Source organism: Pelodiscus sinensis, chromosome Z (assembly GCF_052426305.1).
Source record: "Pelodiscus sinensis isolate ZL-2025 chromosome Z, ASM5242630v1, whole genome shotgun sequence".
NCBI classification, from domain to species: Eukaryota; Metazoa; Chordata; order Testudines; family Trionychidae; genus Pelodiscus; species Pelodiscus sinensis.
In genome coordinates, this window is record NC_143085.1 from 33847377 (window position 1) to 33872001 (window position 24625).

At 47.8% G+C, this 24625-nt stretch overlaps 1 protein-coding gene across 3 annotated transcripts in view; it reads left to right on the top strand.

Annotated features, from left to right (window-relative positions):
• Window positions 1-24625, top strand: part of WSCD2 (WSC domain sialate O sulfotransferase 2) — a 221757-nt gene that overhangs the window by 191766 nt on the left and 5366 nt on the right. Inside the window, exon 9 of one of the 3 annotated variants that reach the window (XM_075898761.2) lies at window positions 11808-17152. The exons of 1 other annotated variant lie outside the window; for it this stretch is intronic. In XM_075898761.2, the coding sequence (XP_075754876.2) occupies window positions 11808-12160 (353 nt within the window). In that variant the 3' untranslated portion in view covers window positions 12161-17152. Of the gene's footprint in view, window positions 1-11807; window positions 17154-24625 lie in introns of those variants that run through there. One more of the 3 variants, XM_089775177.1, reaches the window with a different exon arrangement.

The following is a 24625-nucleotide window of genomic DNA, read 5'->3' on the forward strand; positions in this document are numbered from 1 at the left end:
GAGTGTGGAAAGAGGAAACCTCTGAGAAGCTTATATAAGGTGCTAGAACAGCCAACACAAAAAGCCGAGGAGAAGGTGGGAACAATCTGTCCACAAATATTCTCTCCAACGCAGAACTAAATCTGATTTGGATTTAAGTCAAAACATGCCACCTTGTGCACTCAACAAGGCACATATTTTTAACAGCACTGGTAAATTAACTGTTGGAACAACTTGCCAAGGGATGTGGTGGATTTTCCATCATCACTTGATGTCTGTACATCAATAATGGATGGTTTTCACAAGAGTATGCAATAGCTCAATGGTGAGAAGTGGGTCTGATGCAGAAAATACAGGATGAAACCTTTTGCCTGTCTTATGCAGGAAGTCAGACTATGTGATCACAGTGGTTCCTTCTGTCCTGGAAATCTGTGTATCTACAAACCTTTCAAGTTCCCTTTCTATGAAAGTTCAAGAACAATCAAGCTTCATCTGACAGCCTGAATACCGTATTTTCCGGCGTATAGGGCGACTGGGTGTATAAGACGACCCCCTATCTTTTTAATTAAAAGATAGGGTTTCGTCTTATACCCCAGCGCCCCTCCGCCTCCTTTGCTCCCGGTGTCCCTGGTCTGCTGGAGATGGTCCCCAGCAGACCAGAGGCACCGGGAGCAAAGCCGCCAGGAGCGCCTGGGCTGCCCCCCCCCCCCGCCGGAGCCCCTCCGCGGCTTTGAAAGCCTCGGGGGAAGCCGGCGGCGGGGCATCCCAGGCACGCATGGGCTGCCCCCCCGCCGGAGCCCCTCCGCGGCTTTGAAAGCCTCGGGGGAAGCCGGCGGCGGGGCATCCCAGGCCGCGGAGGGGCATCAAAGCCGCGGAGGGGCTCCGGCGGGGGGGCAGCCCATGCGCGCCTGGGATGCCCCGCTGCCGGCTTCCCCCGAGGCTTTCAAAGCCGCGGAGGGGCTCCGGCGGGGGGGCAGCCCATGCGCGCCTGGGATGCCCCCCCGCCGGCTTCCCCCGAGGCTTTCAAAGCCGCGGAGGGGCTCCGGCGGCGGGGCATCCGGCGTACAAGACGACCCCCGATTTTTGGGGGATGTTTTTTAACATCAGAGGTCGTCTTGTACGCCGGAATATACGGTACTTGTGAAGAGCAAGTGGTCTGGCTTGTTTCGGGAATTTGCGATTAGCAATGTGTCACTTAGCTGCATGACTCATCCTGTCAGAAGAAAAAATAAATAATAAAAAAAAGAACTCAGTAAAAAGTGCAGTGCACTTAAGCCCTAGTTTGAGAGCTCAGGTGGGAAATAAGTGGCCTCGGCCCAGCAGTGAATTTACCCATTCTGAATATTTGCAATAAATTCTTAACAAACAACCAGCAAAGCAAAAATTACTCTCTGCAGAAATTCCCCCAGACAACTTGAATAGAGAATATATTGAACAATGGCACAAACTGAAAAGAAGGTACAGTTTGTCCTAAGACTTAACTGTTGGAAATCTAATTTTTAGCTCCTTCAAGCCCCTCGATTCCTGGCCCGAAGCATTCTTTATCCAGGGAGGGACTAGCAAAGCAGTCACAGTGCTGACGGCAAGTGCCAGAGCATAAGTGAGTCCAGTAAAAGTAGGAAAATATGTCTTAGTGCCCAAGCAGGTTTAGAAACACAGGACCTTATATTGGAGAGTTATGGTTCTGTCAATAGCTGTGAACAAGTGCCGTGAAAAAAGGCTGCTTTCATTGCAATTGGCATTCACGTGGGTTCTATTAATCTCGGCTCACGAGTGCTGCAGTGGAAAGGAGAGAAGGAAAGAGGAAATTGGAGTAGGGGCTTTAGCACAGATTTTTCTTTTTTTACTACACATTATTTCCCCCCCCTTAGGTTTGAGGGGGAAATTCTGGAAAGAAATATATTAGCTAGTTTTCTGAACTATACTAACTGCAGAATCAGCCAAGGTCAGCTGCAGGCATGTTTGGGGATGTGTGGTTTTAGGGTCCAGCACTCACTCGGCAAGTCACATTCTAGCCCAATCTCCGTCTACCGCAATGGAATGAGCATGGTGAAAAACCTAACCCCTTCCCTAGTCTCGTTGATACCATTAGCTCCTCATAAATGATCACAATTCACCTGCAAGGTTTGAACTCAAAACCTTCAGCACTGTAGACAGAGCACCAACTCCTATGCGCGCCCTTCTAGCCTTGGGGTGTGGTGGTGCAAGTTTCTGCCTCAGTTTCCCTTTCTTAGCATTTCTTAAACATGCCACAGTCCAAAGGGAACTACAAGGCTTCACGTCCAGGGCCCAGTTGAGTTAATCTTGGTACAAAACAAACAGCGCTCTAAGCAACAACAACTAGGCCCAGCCCCTCCGCCACAAGGATCTGCCTTTCTGCCCTCCCAGGGCTCCTTCCTTGGAATGTAGCCTTCTCACCCTGGAGAGTGCCCCATCCTTCTCCACGGGCCTGGCTTTTATATAGCCCCGGCCTGTTTGTGTCACATGACCCACAGGTCACATCACCTCAATTTTCCCCACCTAAGCAGGTGAGTGGCTCTTGTCACTGGTGGGGCTGAAGCCCATTTGTCCTTATGAGGCCAGCCACCTATGTGAACCCCAAAGCACAAGCCTCTACCACAAGAAAGGAATAACTCCGTATGCTGGCAGCAGTGGTAGGGCTGTTGTCTGTGATGTGTACCAGCTCCTTGAGGATAACTGCCCTTGAACCTAGATGAAAGCCTGTGTCCTGTGAGAGAGTAATAACAACAATATCTTGCTCTTATCATCCATAGATCTCAAAGCACATTGTGTAGGTGGGATGGGGGAAACTGAGGCATGGAGAGGGTAAGTGACTTGCCACCAGGCTAATGGCAGGAATACAGGTCTCTCAGCCCACTCAGTTATCCAATGGGAAATACTGCCTATGTGACCATGGGCACCTCAGTGTGCCAGTGCCTCAGGTCTTCCTCTGAACAGTGGGAATAACAGCACAGTCCTGCCTTGCAGAGGGTTTGTGAAATAAATACAGTAACGATTGCAAAACACTCAGATACCGCAGTGACGGAGGCCGATAAGCACCTATGATGAAAGGGGGAGAAAGATACTGCTCACCCTTTCCAAGCATTTTATGCTCTAGTCTTAGGGGCCTTTGTCTGGAATGCTACAGAGGCGTAAATCACAACAAAAGGGCAAGCTGGTGCTGAGTTATTTCCCCTCACTCCTGAAGGCATGAGGGAATCCTTTCTGCACGCAGCCTCCTGTGCGGCACAGACAGCTCTAGCATTGCTCATTCTTCCTGCAGCAGTGACCTCCAGGCCTAAAGAAGAGGGAGCGACTCTTCATGGAAAGAGAGATTATTAAATTTTCATTGCTAGCTTAATCCATGGCCTTTCCTCAGCAATGACTGTCAGTTTGGCCACGCACAGGGCACTGGTTGTTTTTCTTTTCCTGGCTGAACTACTGGCCTCTTTCTTCCCGCTGAGTTAAAGCACCTACCTTATTTCATGCCAGATCTGACTTTAATCTCCAGCCAGGTGCCCAGGGCATTCCAGCCTCCATGGCTTGCACTCTGAACTAGCCCTATGAAACCCTATCTTTGACTCTTCCCCTGGGGCTGCATTTATGCATCCAAACCAGGTCTGTCTGCAAATTGTGACAGACCAGGAAATGTGAGTGGGACTTTGTCCCTATCATGAAAAGCAAACCCCTCTCTGGATGGATATGAACGTGATGAATAAAAACAGGATCTCCTTGATTTTTACTTTTCTCAGAAGGATGCCTGCATCACTTGAAAGTGAATTCAGCAGTGATCAGTGTAGACAGACTCTGGAGACTGGATTCCTCCTGTTTTCAGTGTGTCACTGTACTGCATAAACTAGCCTAGTCACTGCAATTCCCCTCACCAACATGGCACACCATTGACCCCTAAGAAGAAGCCCCATTGCAGGGCTGAGGGAGGAGCTCCCTTCCCTATGGCCAAGACAATTCTAATGTCTGTGAGCACCAGACCAGGAAGGCATCTCTGCTTAGAAAGGACTTTTTAGGCCACGCATGACGTGAGCGTATGTGCTTTCTTGGATCCATGCCATTGTGCCACTGATGGGTTTTTTCCCCGCTCAGATCTGAATACGCCTAATGTGTATTTCTCAGCACAACACCAGCAGTCGACTCTCAGCAAGGGAACATTCTGTGTGGCCGAAATCGCTGTGAAAGCCCTTTTGCTGTGCTGAGCTTTGACATGCAAATTCCCCTCCGCCAACGATGGGATTTGACCCAGCACCTGCTCTGCCCTGGGAAGGTGCTTGGGCCTCACATGAGGCAATATGTCTGTGTAGGCTTCAGAACCTGAGATGGCCTGGAAGAGCATGCTGGGCCACGAATCATAGAATCACAGAACTGGAAGGCTCCTTCAGAGGTCATCAGCTCCAGTCTCCTGCCCTCACGGCAGAACCAAGCACCCTCTAGGCCATCCCTGATGGGTGTCTGTCTAATGGTGATTTTCAGTCACTCTTGGGATACTGAGAAGGTTAAAGGGTGATGTGAGCACACTCCATGGGTCCCTACCTGGGGAACAAACATCTGATAACGGGCATGTCAATCTAGCAGACAAAGTTATAATGAGCCCCAATGGCTGGAAGACAAAGCTAGACATATTTGGACTGGAAATAAGAGGCACATTTTTTAGTGGTGGGAGCAATTAACCATGAGGACAGTTTGCCAAGGGTTGAAGTAGGTTCTTATGAATACTGGGTGGTTTTCTAAACGATTTACTCTCGCTTGAGCAGGAATAAATATAAGAAAGTCCTATGGCCTCTGCTATGCACAGATGGTTGCTCATAAGACCATAACAATGGTCATGCAGAGTCAGATCAAAGGTCCATCTAGCCCAGTAGCCTGTCTTCTGACAGTGGCCAATGATAGATGTCCCAGAGGGAGTGAACAGAACAGAGAATCAAGTGATCCATCCCCTGTTGCCCATTCCCAGCTTCTGACAAACAGAGGCTAGGGACACCATTCTTACCCATCCCAGCTAATAGCCATTGATGGACCTATCCTCCATGAATTTATTTGAACCTGGGTAAAGTCCTGGCTTTCACAACATCCTCTGGCAAGGAGTTCCACGGATTGAGTATGCATTGTGTGAAGAAATACTTCCTTTCATTTGTTTTAAGCCTGTTTCTATCTATTAATTCCATTTGGTGACCCCTGGTCCTTGTGTTATGAGAAGGAGTAAATAACTGTCCCTTATTCACACCAATCATGATCTCTCCCCCTTAAGTCATCTCCTTTCTAAGCTGAAAAATCAAAGTCACCTTATTTAGCAGACATTTCACACCCTTTTCTTGCTTTAATAGAATCCTAGAATCATAGACCTGGAAAGGACCTCGAGAGGTCATCAGGTCCAGTCCCCTGCCCTCATAGCAGGACCCAGTACCATCTAGACCATCCCTGATAGATGCTTATCTAATCTGCTCTTAAATATCTCCAGAGATGGGGATTCCACAGCCTCCCTGGGCAATTTATTCCAGTGTTTAACCACCCTGACAGGTAGGAAGTTTTCTCTAATGACCAACCTAAGCCTCCCTTGCTGCAGTTTAATCCCATTGCTTCATGTCCTAGCCTCAGAGTCCAAGGAGAACAATTTTTCTCCCTCCTTGTGACACTCTTTCCAAAATGTGAACCTCTCTCTCAACCAGTGTCCTCTATGCCATTGAACGAATGGGCCAAATTCTGACACCTCAGTCACACTGCATGGTGGAACTGAAGTGACTCTGCTTACTGCTGTGGCCCAGATTCACATTTGTGCGTGTCTGGGAAAGGAATCTATATCCACCAGTTTAAGGGGAGCTGGTGGTGGTGGCTAAGATACCAATACAACTTCCAAAAATGGAGGCCTAGCAGATCCCTGGCAGAGCAAAGGCAGTGGGCTTTGACGTACCGTAGGAATGAGTGGAGCTACTAAGTGAGGAGGGACAAAACCTTGTTTTTTCTCTCCTGGCTGCTGCTTTTGTTGAATTCAGCCACTGATCAGATTTCCCCTCCTGGTTGCAGCTGTGCTTCCCACCCGCCTGGGTGGAAGGCTCTTTAAAATCAGTATTTTGTTCCGTGACATTAATTTTATGATATCCCTGGAGTGGTTCCAAAGCAAAGTTTTATGTGATATGATTGCACAAGGTGAATTGTCCTGTATCTGTTTAATGAAACAGATACTGTCTTTAATGATTCTTTGGGGAATTAAATACAGTTAAGCTATTAATCAGGCGTTGGTTCCTCAAGGAGGACAAGAGGAAGGAGCAGAGACCCAGAGCATTTATGCATTGTAAGATACATGTGTATTACAGTTTCAACAGCATAGTGGCTTATTATTGGTATTTCATTATCCTTTTTATCACCTGATTTTAATATGAGGATCAATTAGCAAGAAACCTTGGGAATAGTTGAAAGATTTTTAGTAGGGAGCACGTATAAACAGCCTAGGGACCAGATGGCTAGTTCATCTTACTAAGGATATTATGAATCACCAGCCAAAGACCTTTGTGGAACCTCATAGACAAAGCCCATTGTCATTTCTTTCAGATCCATTTTTCTGAACTACTCCTGGTGTTGAGGATCACAAAATACAACATTTGGAATCTCTCTCTCCCCCTTTCTCTCCCTGTCTCTCTCTCTCTTTCTCTCGCAGGGTTTGTCTCCACTTACCCAGAGATCCACACTGTGAAGATCAATCTCCTGTGGTTTGATTTAGTGGGTCTAGTAAGGACTAGAGATGTTACAGTGTAGTCGATTAACCAATTAACCAATAAGCAAAAGCTTATCGGTTAATGCTATAGACTACCCTCATTTCCCTCTCCTCCCTGCCAGTACATTTTTTAGCAGGCTAGCCAAGAGCCTGGCTCAGTCCTGGCTTGCTCTGGGTCCGGGACCTATCCTCTTGCAGCTCTGCATTTCAAGTGTATTGGGAGCTGGGCGGACAGGCAGGCCAGCTCAGTTCTGGCTCTCACCAGATCCAGGAGCTCAGACCCACCCCTGGAGAGGGGCTGCTGCCACCCCGTACTGCTGCCTCTTTCTCAGAAGCAGCAGCACAGGGTGACAGGCAGCCGGTTCATGAGGGGAGCTGGTTTTTAAACTGGCTCCCCTCAGAGACCAGCTCCCACCTGGCACCCTGCACTGCTGCCTCTGGTACACTGACTGCCCCTGGGGACTATCAAATAGTTGACTAACTGATAAAATTTCATGAGGTTACTCGACTATTCAATTAACCGATATTTAACATCCCTAGTAAGGCCCGCTAAATTGACTGCTGATAATGCTTCTGTCAACTCCAGTATTCCACTGAGTCACAAGGAGTAAAGGAAGCTGACAGGAGAAACTCTCCCGTTAGCCTCTTGCAGTAGGGATGCCGCAGAAAATCGATCTAAAGTCTGTCGACTCCAGTTACACTATTCACGTAGCTGGAGTTGCATGTCTTAGGTGGGCTTTCTCCCTTAATATAGACCTGCTTTCCCTCCCCCATAACCCACAATAAAGTCAATCTCAAAACTCAGCGCTGTGATTAGGCAAACTATTCACATTCAATTTCAGGAGTGACGGGTGGTAAGTAATAGCAACCTTGATTAAACCCCAAAAGCCCAAGTAGCACAAAGGAATGCAGGGCCTAGGCTGATTAAATGCCAAGGGGGTGGAGGTGGGGCCGTGCCGTGGTTGCCACCAACAGTAGAAGTGAAAACAAGGCAGGCATTACCTTGCCTCAGTTGCTGAGATTTCCAGCTCACATGACACTGTTGTCATGGAAATCTTACCAGTTCTGTGTACCGAAAGTGAGCCAGTCCCATTGACTTTAGAAGCAAGCAGCACCTCAGCAGAGTCAAGAGAAGCAAATAGGGGAGGAAAGGTACAGGGATACAGATGAGAAGTTTCAGTCTTAATGCAGTTTTAGGAAATTTTTGGTAAAACTCTTTCTGGCAAGGTCAGCTAGGTGACTTGATGCCAACGACATGTGACGCGTTTCACATGAAGTTTGCGTACAGTATGAAAAGATTTCTCCTCAGCAGATGGGCTGCAGAGAGTGACTCAACCATTATTGGAAAAACTCAAGGTCCTTAACAGAAAAAAGACTTCGGTAGGGGTAGGAATGTGGGATCCGTTAAGTTCTGTAAGGTGGCAGTTAAGATTAGAGACATGATAGTTCAGAGACATGAACAAGTGTGTGTTAGAAAAGCACCTCCCTCTTCTACCATTAAAATATGGCAGCATTTATCACAGTCAAAATCACTCCGAATTATGGTAATGTCAGGCTGGATGGGACCTGGAGAAGTCCTCAAATCCAGCTGCTTGTGCTGGTAGGATCAAACAAACCTAGACTGGCAAGTTTTTCCGCAAAAGCAGCTGCATTTGCGGAAAAACTTGCCAGCTGTCTAGACTGGCTGCTTGAATTTCCACAAGAACACTGACTTCCTACTGTCTGAAATCAGTGCTTCTTGCGGAAATATTATGCTGCTCCCGTTCGGGCAAAAGTCCTTTTCCGCAAAGCTTTTGCGCAAAAGGGCCAGTGTAGACAGCTCAGATTTGTTTTGCGCAAAAAAGCCCCGATGGCGAAAATGGCAATCGGGGCTTTTTTGCGGAAAAGCGCGTCTAGATTGGCACGGACGCTTTTTTGCAAACAGTGCTTTTGCAGAAAAGCGTCTGTGCCAATCTAGGCGCTCTTTTCCGAAAATGCTTTTAACGGAAAACTTTTCCATTAAAAGCATTTGCAGAAAATCATGCCAGCGGAAAATTCTTAAACGCTTCCCATGATGGGGATTCCACAAGCTCCCTTGGAAGCCTATACCAGAGCTTAACTCCCCTTACAGTTAGGAAGGTTTTCCCAAACAGCTAACTTACACTTCCATGGCAGTAGACTAAGCCCATCATTCCTTGTGCTGCTGTAACCCACACAACTGCTGGTCAGGGCCACTGTCCCAGGCACGGGAACTTAGACCACTTACAGAGAGAGAGAAGAAGGCTATGTCTACACGAGGGCTACGTCTACACTGGCCCCTTCTCTGGAATAGGCATGCAAAGCAGGCAAGTCAGAATAGGGAAATCCGCGGGGGATTTAAATATCCCCTGCGGGATTTAAATAAACATGGCCGCCGCTTTTTTTCTGGCTTGAGGAAAAGCCGGAAAAGAGCATCTAGACTGGCACGATCCTCTGGAATAAAGCCCTTTTCCGGAGGATCTCTTATTCCTACTTGCAAGGGCTTTATTCCGGAGGATCGCGCCAGTCTAGACGCTCTTGTCCAGCTTTTCCCCAAGCCGGAAAAAAAGCGGCGGCCATGTTTATTTAAATCCCGCGGGGGATATTTAAATCCCCCACAGATTTCCCTATTCTTACTTGCCTGCTTTGCATGCCTCTTCCGGAGAAGGGGCCAATGTAGACGTAGCCCAGGAGTTATATCGAAACAAGTTATTTTGAAATAATAACTCCAGAAATAACTATTTTGAAAGAAGCTTATGCCTCTTCCCAAGCAGGAGTTATTATTTTGAAATAACAGGCTTGGTAGTGTGGATGTTGGTCTTGTTACTTTGAAATAAGGGGAGTTATTTCAAAATAACTTCTTGTGTAGACATGCCGTGAGTTAGCGCTACAGCCTTCAATGACAGCCAGCTCAGAGGTCCCAGGTTCAGGTCCTCCTGCTGGCGTTACACTGCCATCAATGGACATGGAGAACAATTGACTACCACCCTTTTTGTAACACCCCTGAATATATGTGAAGACTGTTCTCAGGTCTTCCTGCCACAGTCCTCTTTTCTCAAGACCCTACAAGGCCCAGTTTGTTTTACCTTGCCTCACAGGCCAGGGGTTCTAAACCTCAGATCATTTTCATTGTTCCCTTTAAAAGAGTGGTGCCCAGAACTGGACATAGCAATGCAGCTAGATTTTTACCTGTGCTGAGCAGAGCAAGACAACTACCTCCATGTCTTGCATAGAATATGCCTGCTAATACACCTCGGAACCTGAGCCTTTTTCGCTGTTGTCTCAGACTGCCGACTTTTATTCACTACACATGATCCTGTGTAGCCATACGACTGCCTCGCCAGTTACTCCCCATTTTATAGTTGTGCAGTTGATTTTTCCTTCCTAAGTAAAGCACTTGGCATTTATCTTCATTTAATTTCATCTGATTGATTTCAAATCAATTCTCCAATTTGTTAAGGTCATTTTTCATTCAAATTCTGCCCTCCACGGTGTCATCTGTAAATTTTATAAGCACGCATTTTATATTGCCTTCATTATCATCATAATTTGCACACTTCTCCTGCCTGTTGTTAGAAGATCTCATTGTATTTTATAGAGGGGCTGGGAATGGAGGGTTTTCATATAGGCATTAAGACGTTCAACCCGGATAAGACTTTGGATACCTGTTTCCGGTTAAAATGAATGGGAATTCGGCGTGGACCTCTTAGCCATAGCATGGGTCTGATTTTCACCCCACACCTGAATATTCATTAATTAGACCTTGTTACACCCTAGTAAATTAGGCATGTATCACAACAAGTATAACTCACGATCCCTTTTTACAGGAATGGGCAATGAGACACAGAGAAGGCAGGTCACTGGCCTGAGCGTACAGAGCAAGCAAGACATACAGTGATGTGACTCCTGGGCTTGCTTGAAGGCTCAAAGGGAGAGCGCAACAGCACAACACTAACGTTTCAGAGAGCCTGCCTTCCTATGGAGGGGAGCTTCAGCCTAGGGAGGTTATGGAATCTCTGTCACAGGGGAATATTTAAGAGTAGGTTGGACAGACATCTGTCAGAGATGGTCTAGCTGGTGCTTGGTCCTGCCGTGAAGGCAGTAGCCTGGAATCAATGACCTCTTGAGGTTCCTTCCAGTTCTAGTGTTCTATGAGTCTGTGTTCTTCTGGGAAAAGGAAAGGAATGCAGGCTGATGGCAGGAAGGAAGAAAACAAGCCATATCTACTGCCAGGGCATTTGACACACACATTCCCTGTCTAATTCCCTCTCTCACTTGTCCCTCCTTGTTGAGGAAGAGAAGTGGATGCATCTCAGACAAGCCTGGGGAAAACGTTCCCGTGCTAAAAGCTCTAAGACCGTATATCCCTTGGGCAGCCTGAGTCAGGGTGAAGAACACACCCACAGCACAATCCGTGACCCAGAGTAGATACTGCTATCAAGTCTTCAGCCTGCCAGATATCTGCACCCCATCCTCCTTGCCTAAGCCTCAGCCCCCTCCAATTCTTTCCCCCAATGCTGACTCCAGGACTGGCTCCTAACTACCCCTGGGATTGGAACAGGTTCCTAGACGCAGTCAATATGAGTGCTAATGCATCCCCCTCTCCTCTGGACCACTTCTAAAAACCTCACCTGTCATGAAGTCCTGATGTCCTGGCTCCCATCTACACTAATAGCACACTTCCCCTTCTCACACTTAGACCAAATGCTGTGTGTCTTCCTCGCTGGCTGGTTTGATCCATCCCCAGGCCTCTGGCAACCATGGGGGGTCGCAATGTCACTCTAGTTTGGGTCTTCTCCCCCCAAATCAGGGGCACAGGCACCTGCTTAGTTTGCCTGTGCATCAATCCAGCCCTGCTTGAGCAATCTCTTTGAGATCCAGCGGAGAAGGATTTGAATCTTGCGTTGCAATATCATGAGGTCAGGGGTTGAGTTTTTAGTTCCCACAGGGGAACTGTTGCTCTTGCACCGTGCTGCCGTATCATGAACGATATTACTAATGGATATTACTAATGGATAGCTTAGGAAACGAGAGGCCCACCTTGTGTCTAGTGACTTCAAACAGGCAGTGACTGATACTTTTGTTAATGGTTTTTCTTTGCTTCTCTCAGAGTGGCCAGAATTCATCAAGAATTACGCCCCCTGGTGGGCCACTCACACCTTGGATTGGTTGAAATACGGCAAAAATGTCCTGGTGGTGCACTTTGAGGACCTGAAGCGAGATCTCTTTGTCCAGCTGAAGAGGATGGTGAGCCTCCTGGGCACCACGGTCTTTGAGGACAGACTCTTGTGTGTCGAGGGCCAAAAAGATGGAAACTTTAAGCGCTCTGGGCTGAGGAAGCTGGAATATGACCCCTACACACCTGAGATGAGAAAAATGATTAGCACCTATATTAAAACTGTGGATATGGCGCTAAAACTCAGAAACCTCACAGGAGTCCCAGATGACTATTATCCGAGATGATGAAGATAAGGCTTGGGGGAACTGACTCTACCCAGAACAGAAAGGCTTGGTTTTTCCCAGCCCATATCTAGTTCCACCCAGTGGGTGGCTTTCTTTCAATTATCCATCTGCTGCTATTAGCTGTTAATGAATTCCCTGCATGAGAAAAAAGAATGGTCACCAGTCATCGCTGAGAAGATGTCGTGGCAAACACATCGCCGAGTCTAAATTCTTCGGGGATCGTGCCGTTGTGAATTTGCATTTGCGACATGAAGACCTTCCCTGCTGGTGTCTTTACCGCTTTCTCTCTCCTGTAGTGTGGGGTGCGTGTTTTGTTCCCTTGTCAGACTTTACAAAGTGGTGAACCCTGCTCAGAAACGGTGGGAAGGAGCTGCACCCTCCGCTTTCCAGTTAGAATGGGGCTGAACACACACATGGCATTTAAAATGTGATCTGATGTTATTTGAGCTGTTTCATTCATTCCTAATAACTTAACTCTTTATTTATAACCTTCTTTGGAGTTTGGGAGGCAGGCTAGTGCTGGAGATCAACAGTAAAACTCACTATGCATTTCCAAGGCCTAATTCAGCTTGTAGGCCATGATCCAGCAAGCTGTTTTACCATGTGTTTTGCTGAGAGCACGACTTCTTAGCCTGGAGATTGCAAACCCTCAGTATCAGGAGTCACAACCACCTTGAAGGCTCAGCTGGGGAAGGCAAGCTGAAGCCCCACCCCTTCTGCCCGAAGCCACACCCCTTCCCCCAAGACCATGACCCTTCAACAACCCCACCGCACCACGGCCTCAACTCTCTTTGGCAGCCGGGGAACTGGTTGCTGGCCCAGCCCCTCCAGGGCAGCTGGGCACTGTAGGCAATTTTGGGAAGACAATGCCTTCCCTTGTCTACGTTACCCACCACCCATGATCCTGCCTGAGTACGGAAGAGGTTAAGAACTTCTGACTTTAAGCACCTACTGGTCTGTAAACACAGGAGCAGCCCCAGGAGGATGACTCTACTACTCCCATGCCTAACGTTAAGCATGTGCCTAAGCACTTTGCTGGATCAGGGCCATGGTTACGTCAGATTAAATCTGAGGAACCACGCTGGACTCAATGGAGTTACACTGGTTTAAACATGAGCAAATGTGCCCCATCCTCCACCTACATTCTCCTCCCCACCTCTTCCTGCCCAGCGCCTTGCCCGTCTCTCTCATCACTGGCTTTGGCAGCAGATGTGGCAGGCCTGAGCACGCTCCTGTGCTGGCTGTTGACATTCTAGTCACAGCATCCCAGACACTGCCATTATCTTTAGACACATATTTGCTGCTTCATCGGTGCAAGGTCACCCTTCCACGTGCGCTCTTCGCAGATGTCAGCTCTGTCACGGGGCATCCCTCAGGGGCTCGTAGCTGACCCAAACTCTGGTGCTGACAGTCACCCCCGGGTGGAGGGAGCAGTTGTAGGGGCTGTGTAGCCCTGAAGCTGTCAGGCAGAGGAGACCCCCTGGTCCCCTGCCTCATGCTCATTTGAGTTCCGTTTCCTCTGAAAACGGGATCAGAGAGCCTGGGAGTAAAAATGAGGCTCAAGAGGGAGAGGTGGAGGGCTAGGTCTCCCTCCATGCTCTCCAAAGCTCATAAGCCATAAAGCGGGGATGGCGTCAAGAGGCTAGTGGGCTTGGGGCTTGGCATCAAGTGCTAGTGCAGAGATGGGCAGCCTAGGCTAGTGAGTGGGCCACATGAGGGTCATCCTTCATCTCCGTGCGCTGCAAGGTGGTTGTCACCAAGGCAGTCTCCCAGGAGAAGGCCGTTCTGCCAACTGTGCTTGTGTGTCTAGAATTTGCAGGGTGGTCAGTTGACCTGGAGCAGTGCTCTGGTTGGATGCAGAGGGAACAGCACGCACCTCACTTCACCTGCCCTTTCTTTTGTGTGTGTGTATGTGTGTGTGTGACTTTATTAATACACAGATGGGCAGGGGGAACCAACATGGACAGAAACCAGCAGAATCTGGCATCCCTGTGCATGGGCAACAATATACCAAATGTCTTGTGGGCCATACGTAGAACCCCAATGGGCCTCAGTTTACCTACCACTGTGCTAGATAGCTGTGAGGTTTGCATCTGAACTTCATGTCAGGCAGAGTTTGGGCTCCCAGAATTTGAGGGGGAGGGGAAATTCAGGCCCCAAAGTCTGGAGTGGGCAGATCTACGCTCAGTGGGACCGACAGAAACCAGTGGCCAGGGGATGGGATGTGGGTGGGGATTCCTGGCTCCATGCTCCCAGAAAGGGTGGAACCTCAGGCAGAAGAGGCAGGGCTGAGGGCTGTTAGTCCTTGGTGCCACCTGGAACACAGTGCTTGGCCTCCCTGCAAAGCCGCACAGAGTGCCCAGCATGGCTCCCTGGTAGCAATTTAAAGGGGCCCCGGGTCTCCAACCACTGATGCTGTGGCAGTAGCAACAGAAGGAGGCCAGGAGTTTCAGGACCCCTTCAAACACAGATATGTGGAACAACTGCTCTGTTTACACACACACACACACACACACACACACACACACACACACACACACATATATTGACTGATGGGCCTATTTATGGTTATTATACATCAGACGTGGGCTCCACAGACAGGCCCGGCCTTTGGGCAAGGTGAGCAGGGCTTGCCTGGGGCCCCCACCTTTAGGGTGCCGTACTGCTCGGTGCCCACCCACCTGGCCATGCACTCGCTGCCCTGGCTGGGAGCCAGCTGGCCATGCAGCACAGCCAACCAAAGCATGCCGCCCTGGGCCCTGCAAACTCTTTGGCCGGCCTGTCCACAGAACAGCAACAGCAGAGAGGAGGGGGCCCGTCGTTAGCTGAGCTGCCACTGAGAACCATGCAGCGGAATACCTACTGCTCTAAATGTTTGTAGCCTTTTCAAAAGCCCTTCATCTGTGAAAAGGCAGTGAGGAAGCTTTCAGAGCCAACAGGAGAAGAGCAGCGGTTCTCTCAGCCTGCTTGACTCTGATTCTCCCGTACTCCTCCCAACGCCTGCCCAGGTTTGTGCTCCAGCCTCAGAAAGGAGTCTGCCGTCACTCCTCTAACCTGCCGTTTGTTCTGCAACATGGGTGTCCATCAGCAGTGACCATGTCCTTTATGTCTAAGGAGAGGGTGGAGAAGTTTAGGGAGACCAGCTGTTTACCTTGCCCAAAGCAGGAACAAATTTCTCTAGCTGCGCACAATTTAGGATGGCTCCGTGCAACCCTATTCTGACACTCTCCCACACCCACACCAAGAGGGGGCTATTACAGGAGCCCTGTAGCCTCTGAGTTCTTGCTTAAAAAAAAAGGAGTCAAACCAAAGGATCTATGTGTATTTCAGTAAGTTATCATTTTGTAAAGCCGACATTCCTAGGAGCTGGATGTGGTCCCGCAGCAAATTCCAAACCACTGATTCATTCCCGGATCAATGCTTCACTGCAGTCCAAGCCCCCTACCCTGCCAACATAATCTGCGAGTCCGCTTTGGATGTAGATGCAAAAGCCATATATTGTACGCAGCCTTTTTATATCGTTAGTTACTGGACAGTTGGCTTTTAACTCTTGATCTTGATAGAAATAAGTGCACAGTTCTATATAGCTCTATATTCCAGGAAAGCAAAGCAAACTACATTGAGAAGAGGAAAAAAATTAAGTAAATATATTTTTCTAACATCTCTGAGGGAACGACATAGCCAAATGGAAAATTACAGCAACACCAAGGCTGTGGGGTTTGCTTTCATGTTTTTTTCTCTCTTTGCCTTCCTGATTTTTCTTTTCTTTGGCTGGTTAGTTATCTAGGTGCAAGCAGAACCCTTAGAATGCAAGTTGGGTCTCATCTCTGAATGTATTTTGTAAGGAGTAGCTACAGCATTTTTAACTCTTTCTTTGACCAATTGTTTGAGATCAGATGTCTGTGCACTGCTAAAGAAAGCAACCTGGTTTCCCTTTCCTTTGTTCGGGGGCAGTCCCCGGGCTGCCAACCTCTGTCAGAGCAATCCTCAGGTTAACACCTATTAAATGAGAGTTTTGTTGATATTCTGCAGTGTGCTGGCATGTGTTTTGTGGAACAGCTCCTCACTCACACGGACGCGCGACCAGGGACGCAGAGATGTCGCCACAGAGGCAGCTCAAAGGCACCTGGCAGGCACAGCTGATGGAAGCAGTGAACAGGAAAGGATGTAGCAACAAGTGGAAAGCAGAGAGCAAAAGGGGATGGAGCAAAGGGCCATCATCACTAGCGTGTGCTTACTGGTCCATAAAAGCCTGGGGACTTCACAATGGTATTGCTACACGTATGCCTTGGGAGGGGTCTGAATGAAGGAAAAAAGGATACCAAATGTGTAAGGGACAAAGGCATGGGACTGCAAGAAGAAATGTTACACACACACACTCCACAGATTAAACGTCCCCATAGGCAGACCCCTTGAGTTTTTCTACACAGACACTAACCATCTGGTGAAGTTCAAGGATGTGTTACTTCAGTGGGACCTCAACCCAGAATCCCCCCACCCCCAGTTTTGCCCGCCATGGGGCAAGTGGTTTGCAGCTGGGGCAGTGACACAAATGGAACATTCCCTCCCTCCCCCGGGAGAGTTCTGCCCTTCATTAGGGATGCGAGGTCTTTGGGGAGTCTTCTGGGCCAAGTTCAATAGCAGCCTTGCTTAGAGGAGATTATTTCTGCTGCTCTGAGCAGATGCTGCTCAGAACAAACTGCAAGGACAATGAATTCTTATATGGGCAGCCAGGAGAAGGCAGGAATAACACCGACCGATTGAGCAAAAATGGAGCAAAATGCCAGGCTGGCATCTAGCATCGATAGTCCAAAGGGAGCCTGCATGTGTAATTGGAGAAGAGAAAAAATTTACAAGCTGGAGAGCTAGCAGCATAGCAACTATGCTGGTGTCCAAAGAAATCTACTCTGGGGTGACCCAAAGTAAATCTGTAGACAGCTGCTCTTTGCAGAAAGCCAATATAGAACCTGGGGATGTAGCCATGCATGCTGTGAGCAAGGTATGCATCTCTGAGAGAGAGGCTAAGTGCTAATAGTTCCTGGATTTCCAGAGCAGCAGGAATGCGTGGTATGTGTGAGATGTTACCTGCAATACCAGGAGCATTCTGTCTCCCTGGAAAAAATGCTGCAAAACAATATTCCAATGCTGCACAATCGAGTAACTCACCAGAGAGCTTCTGCTGAAACTGCTGAGATAGTGCAGTTCTATGGACAGAGAAGACTTAGCTGCCTTGGCTGAGGGAGAAAATGCATCCAAGCTATTAGTAATACATAAGGCATCATAGCAAGAGGGAGGTAATCATCTAAAATGTCTCCTTCATACAAGATGGACACTAATTTTCCCCATCTTGCCCTCTCAGTAGCAGTCCTGCATGGCTACATTTTTTAGATTCCTTTGACAGATGAGCATCAAAGGCATCAGAATAATAACCGCCAGTTACTTGAGTGTCACAAGCCCCTTGGTCTCGGAGAAGCACTCATAAGAGGTGTAATGGACAGCTTTGCTTCTAGAGACACAGACTACGCCGTATTTTTGGTTCTTCTTGCAAGGCTAAAAATACCACAAGAACAGCCTGTCCGTACATTGGTTGGACACCTTGCACTTCCAAAATCAGATCTGCAACAAAACATTAATTCAGGAGAGTTCTGCTTGATGTCCAGTTGCACCACAAAACTTCTGGGGAGCTTTGTGGGTAAAATGGTGCTTAGTTTCAAGGATGGGTATATGACAAGTGTATAGAACTTATTGGCTAAAGAGATAAACAATCCTTTTTTCTTGACAAAATAGGCCTGCTTTTCACTTTTCGCACAAAATATTATCCTGTTTGTGATGGCTGGGACTGCAGAGAAAAAGAAGAGCTAAGTAATGCCCACTTCAGTATGGCTGCCCTTTGGACAGGCAGAGAAGGTTAGTACAACAAGTTAGGTCAGTCACAAAGGTCTCTCTGTCCCTTGTGTACAGCACGGTGCTTTGAAACTCCCTGTTTCTCCTGATGGTGGTCACCAGAGTTATTGGCCTGTGAGACAGGCCCTCCTGGTATAGATCCACCCTGTAAGAAAATCCTTTCCACTGATTTCTTGGAAAGGGAGTGAAAACCCCAAATACAACGGGCTCCTCATGCTGTTCTGTGAAAGCTCCATAGCAAAGCTATTCATGTCTCTACACATAAGCCGGCAGTGTACAATGGGAATTAGACTCCGTGGTGCCTTGAGTGAAACTGAGAAAATTACAGTCAGTCATTTAATTATAGCTTAACACTTCACACAGGTCCCGCCATGGCGTGCCAAGGATTTCATAGGCCTAGGGTCTGTCAATGAGGCCGGGCCTGTGTTGTCCCACATCACCAATGCCTGCAACTCTGCCAAGCCAAGAGGAAGCGTTTCAAAGAACGTGCAGCCGTCCTTGAAGCCACACAAATGGGATTTTCATCAGGCCTGTCTGGAAAGCACCACATCACATTTCAAAGGACACTGCTTCTTTATGCTCAAACAGCAAAGTTCTCAATGGTCTGCTTTGTCCGAGCGAAATGCCTTTGCCCACAGACAGGCTGTTATGATGTTTAGCAGAACTTGCAAGATGGAATGAAAATGCATGTGGGGTGAAGGCTGCAAGTAGGAAGTTTTACCAGCTCCTCTGGCAATTTTTCCCACAAACATTTTAGGAGTCACTTAAATTTGAGTTTTAAATGACAGGTCTGCAGCTCCCCTCTGTGATGCCAGGGGAATATGCAAGAAACCCCAGAACTCTTGCTGACAGAGAACATAGGAACGGACATACTGGGTCAGACCAAAGGTCCATCTAGACCAGTATCCTGTCTGCCGACAGTGGCCAATGCCAGGTGGCCTAGAGGGAGTAAACAGAACAGGGAATCATCATGTGATTCCTCCCCTGCCCCCCATTCCCAGCCTTTGACAAACAGAGGCTAGGGACACCATTCCATCCCATCCTGGCTAATAGCCATTGATGGACCTAACCTCCATGAATTTATCTAGAACCTGGGCTCTCACCTCTCTCACCACTGGTGTCTTCTACAAGGGGTCACCAATGACCTAGCATCCTCCCACTGATCCTTAAGGGTTTCACGCTGCTCCTTGTGGTAGGAGCTGGTAAGGAGTCTCAGGCTCTCTTCCCACTCCAATTTATGGATCTTCTTGGAGAAAATAACTTCTCAGGACAAATTATTTAAACAGAGAGTTTCTCGTATTATTGTTCCTAGATATAACCCCCTGGAAAAGAAAACACAAAATTGCTCCTTCATGCTATTTTTATTACCTCTGGAATACCCTTAAAGGGCAGTTCTTTTGCATCCTCTTGGTTCAAAGTTGACTGATTCACTAAGAACATTATTTCCATTCTCTGTTATAATTATTTCCACGAATTAAAGTCCTGGCCATTGTGGAATTTACTCCTTTTCTCTTTGTCTATGGCCCTATCAGTTTTGATTCTTTTAATTGATGCTGTTTGTGATGCCTTCGCCACAATTCAAATGCATGTAGCATGTAGCTTATTCTTACAAGGATCCCCAGCAACAGATAAAATTCCAGTAAACCCCACTGGAAATAATTAAAACAGAGCAAGGAAGCTAATCTCAGAGATAAAAGAATTAAGAGTCAATATCCCATGCATAAAACATTCTCTATGCTTAGTTTTCAATTTAAACCTTATAATCCCCTTTGATTAGAAATATGGGGCATTGGTAACGGGATGCAATCCAACCTGTCTCTTTGTTGTACTTTCAGCGCTTCTATCATTAACTTCACAATGGGTAGCATTTTCCAAAGCTGCTCACCTTGGCTGACTTTGCTCCCATTCAGTCCAATGCTAAAACTCCCCTTGTTTTCAACAGGAGCAGAGCTAGGGCTAGTGTTGGCCCCGTTTGAAAATCCCATTCCTTGACACACACATTCAAACCCTCAGCTCCATGCAACAGGGGCCAAGTCTTCACTTTGCTTTGTCTCCATGATGAATGCCACTAGCCCTCCTTTGTCTACTCCGCATCCTTAGCTCAAAATAAGCTACACAACTTGAGCTATGCACATCAGAGCCCTGGCTACCCACATCCATACCTGCAGCTGCGGATACCCACAGGTATAAAGCCGAGAGCCATGGATTTGCAGGGCTGTAGTGGTTTTTATCCCAGTGCAGGCAAGCTCTAAGAGTGACAGATTATCAGCAGGACAGAACTCACCTGGAAGCCTAAGATGGACTCTGCCAGCATCAGAGGGCCCACTGAGAGCAGGTCCTGGAACAGCAAGTCATCCCTGAGACAATGAGGGCCCAGCCTGCTGTGCTTTAAAGTGGAGGGGGAGGGGACAATAATATTTGATGGGAGCCACTCTAGAAATTTGGTAAGTGGTCAAGGGTCGCAGTCTTCCATGATATTAATGGGGTGTGCCAGGCCTGGGATGGAGATTGAATGCAGAAGGAAGTCAGGGTAGAGGATGGGGTTCTGGAAGGGAGTTTGGGTGAAGGAGTGGGCTGTGACCTGTAGCAGGGGGTTGGGGTGCAGCAGGGAGTGCAGAGTCAGGGAGGGGGTATGGGTGCAGGAGAGGATTCTGACCTGACCTGGAGGAGAGATGTAGGAGGGGGTGCAGGATCTGGGAGAGGGTTGTAACATGGGGCAGAGGTGCAGAAGGAGTTGCAGAAGTTTGGGTTATGATCTGGTACAGTGGATTGGAGTGAAAAGTCTGGGAGGGATATGGGTGCAGGAGCAGGGGTGCAGATGGTTTGTATTTCATGGGGTAGGGGTGCAGAAGGGGGAGCAGAGAATTGGGGAGAGGGAGAGACTGGGGTGCCAGAGACAGGCTCTGGTCAGGAGGCACTTAACTGGCAGGTCCCCACCAGTAGTCCAGTGGGACCCTTAGACAGGCTCCCTGCCTTTCAAACCTTTGCATACAGCTGAAAGCAGCCAACTGCAAGGCCCATATGTTTTCTTACTTCACATGCTGCCTGTGCTACAAGCACAACCCAAGCAGCTCCCTTTAGCCAGTTTCCAGCCAATGGGAGCTGTGAGATTGAGCTGGGGGGAAGCAGGGTGCAGAGCCCCATCCTTGGTTCACGGTGCAGAATGAGCACAGGACCCCTGCAGCCAGCCACTTTGAGGCATGTGGCATGTGAGGGGTGCAGAAGGCCAGAAGCTTGCCTGAGGCTCTGGCTGGGCCATGGGACAGCATTTTACCGAGGTGTTTTTTGGGCCCCTGCTTTAAAGGGTAGCACTAGGACCTCAGAACAGAGCTGGAACTGGTTGGGGGCCTATGCAGAGTGCAGCGCTCTGGACGGACATGTGCTTGCCCATTTACAGTACCCTGGTGTGGGCTACTGCAATTTTCATGCAGGCTTTGCCTTGGTCTTACACACACAACATAGCAGCTGACAAAGACATGGCTTGTTCTGGCTGGCACTTGGCAGGAAAGGCTGCGACCTTCTGGTAAAAGACCTTTATGTGTCAAGGATCAGTGATGAGGCAGGGAGGACAATAAGATTCATGGGTTCATTGATTCCAAGGCCAGAAGGGACCATGATGATCTTGCATATTGCATGCCAGGGCATTTCACCCAGACACTCTCACATCCAGTCCATGACTTCTTATTGAACTAGAACAGATCACTACAAACACCCTTCATTCTCCATTTGAAGACTTCCAAGTGGTGGAGGAGCTACTGTGTTGCTAGGCAAACTGCTCCAATGATGGGTCATTAAAAAGTGCATCGTATTGTGAGTCTGGGTTTGCATTGTCCCCTCTTGCTTTCTCTATTTAAATACTCCCATCACCTTCAGATCTGGGCACAATGGGTGATGTTTTTAAAAGGGACCTAAACTGGACAAATTATGCCCCGCAGTGATTATCAACGAATGCAGCATCCTTCTATTATTTCAATTTTCCCTGACAGAGCCTCAGCCATCACCTTTTTTTCTGCATATTTCTATCACTCAGGCTCTGGGCATTGCTGGTGTTTGAATAAGTCTGATCTGGGAAGCATCACCATATTGTTTCATAAGGTTACCCGGTCCAACAGGACCTGATCACATCCAAACCTCCCAAAGGCCACCCAAACTGAACTTGAAGTTGGAACCTACTGAGGGTCACTTGTTGTTGTGGGCTACTTTGACACTCCATTCTCTGGTTTCCCCAGATCTCTCTCAGGGTTAGGTTGGACTGTGTATTTTTGCTCTGTCAGGCTCTGATGTGCCTTTCACATCACACCCCAAGTTTAGGACAGCATCTACCAGGAAAGAGAAATAGGATTGTGGCTGGTCTGTATCCATGGTGAGCAGAAATCAGAGGAAACAGATAACCCCCTGAAGTCCCATTTGAATATTACTTTCTAAATATTTTAATAGGACTCCAATGTAATGAATACAAAGGGGGCTCTTCTTTAAGGCAAAGTAAACCTTGTTGTTCTCTCTGGGTATGTCTAGACAACAGGGTATTGTTGACAGAAGTTTTGTCGACAGATACTGTCGACAAAGCTTCTGTTGACAAAAAGCGTCTGGACTCCATCCAGTTCTGTCAACAAAGCAAGCCGCTTTGTTGACGTTAGAGTGTAGACGCAAAGGGCAGTGTAGATGCAATAATGCCTTCTAATGACAGAACTCTGTCAACAAAAGGCGTTATTCCTCGTAGAATGAGGTTTACATACATCGACAAAACTGCTGAGTTCTGTTGACGTTATGTCGACATAACTCAAAGGCAGTGTGGACGCAGGTATAGTTTTGTCGACAAAAGTCCACTTTTGTCAACAAAACCCTGTAGTCTAGACACACCCTCTGACTCTACAATCCAGCTCAACCTGCGCTTTGTAGCATTATCACTCTGGATCTCTGCAGTGACGGAAAGGACTTCAGACACATGATAGCACCCTGTCCGGTAACCATCTTTAGTAAGATGTCTATTTGCGGGATGAAACAATTTCCCTATGCAATCAAACAGGGGACCAGAGTTCCCTGTAAGCTGAGTGCTTGGGCAGCCACCCAGGAGAGATTCAACTGCAGCCCAGCTGATTAGCAAAGTGCCCACAGCAGGCAACATGTGTTTCTACTGGTGGTGCACATTCCCATCTGCCTTGGTGCACATAACAAAAATTATTCCACACTTGAATGGCAAAAATTAGAGGGAACATTGCAGGGGACACCTATCTTTTTGCAGATCCATGCTGTGTATAGTTAAAATCGCACAATGCAGTCCTGCCTGATTTTCACTGTTGAAATCACTGCATAAATAAGGAGCAAGTTTTTAACAGCAAGGGTAAATTTAAAACATTGGAAACACTGACCTTGACACATAACAATTTCGCTATCACTTGAAGGCCTAAAATCGAGGTTGGATGTCTTTCTAAAACAGAGGCTGCAGCTCAGCCAGGAGTTACCGCCTTGAAGCAGGAGTCACTGGAAGTCTCTGACCTCTGTTATGCAGGAAGTCACACTAGACCGTCATGGTCCCTTTCTGGCCTTCACAGTCAGTGACTCCATAAATCAATGATCACACATTTATACTTTCCCGTTTATCCCAACATCTCAAAATGCGGCACCAATAAGAGGTTGCTCTCAGAACACCTGGGCTATGTCTACACTGGTGGGTTCTTGCGGAAGAACATCTTGCGCAAGGGTTCTTGCACTAGAACCCTTGCGCAAGAACACATCCACACTGCCATGTACTTTTGCGCAAGAGCACCCATGGCAGCGTGGACGCTTTCTTGTGTAAGAAAGCTCTGATGGCCATTTTAGCCGTAGGGCTTTCTTGAGCAAGAAACCCCTGCTTACACTTGCTAGAAAAGAGCATAGCTCTTGCGCAAGAAGCCCTCTCTTCCCACGCTTTACTGTAACTCTTCTTGCGTAAAAGCGGGCAGGCAGTGTGGACGCTCTGCGGAAGAACGGCCACTCTTGTGCAAGAACCTGCCAGTGTAGACATAGCCCTTGTGAAGGAAGAGTGCCTGGGAAGGTCATTTCATGCCTAAGGAAACTTAGGTAGGGGAAGTAAGCAACGTGCTCAAGGTCATACCATACAGCTGTTAGTTCTCTAGACTTAATGTATCTATCCACATAACACTTCTTTGAGATAGGGCAGTGTTATTAACCCTGTTTTACAGAGGCTATGTCTATACTGCAGCCTTCTTCCGCAAAAGCTTATGTAAATGAAGTGCGGAGGATGAACAGCTCTTGCACAAGAGGGTTTTTTTGCCATCTAAACAGCTCCTTTTTGAGCAAAAGCTGCTTGCACAAAAATGGCTGCTAATTAATTATGCAAATGAAGTGCAGCAATATTCTACTCTGCACTTCACTTGCATAAGCTTTTGCGGAAGAAGGCTGCAGTATAGATGTAGCCTGAGAGAGGAATGGAGGCATAGAACAGCTAAATAACTTACCAAGAGTCACACACCAGAGCATAAAAGCAGCCAGAGTGGGTCAGACCCAATGTCCTATCTTCCAACAATGGCCAATGCCAGGTGCCCCAGAGGGAATAAACAG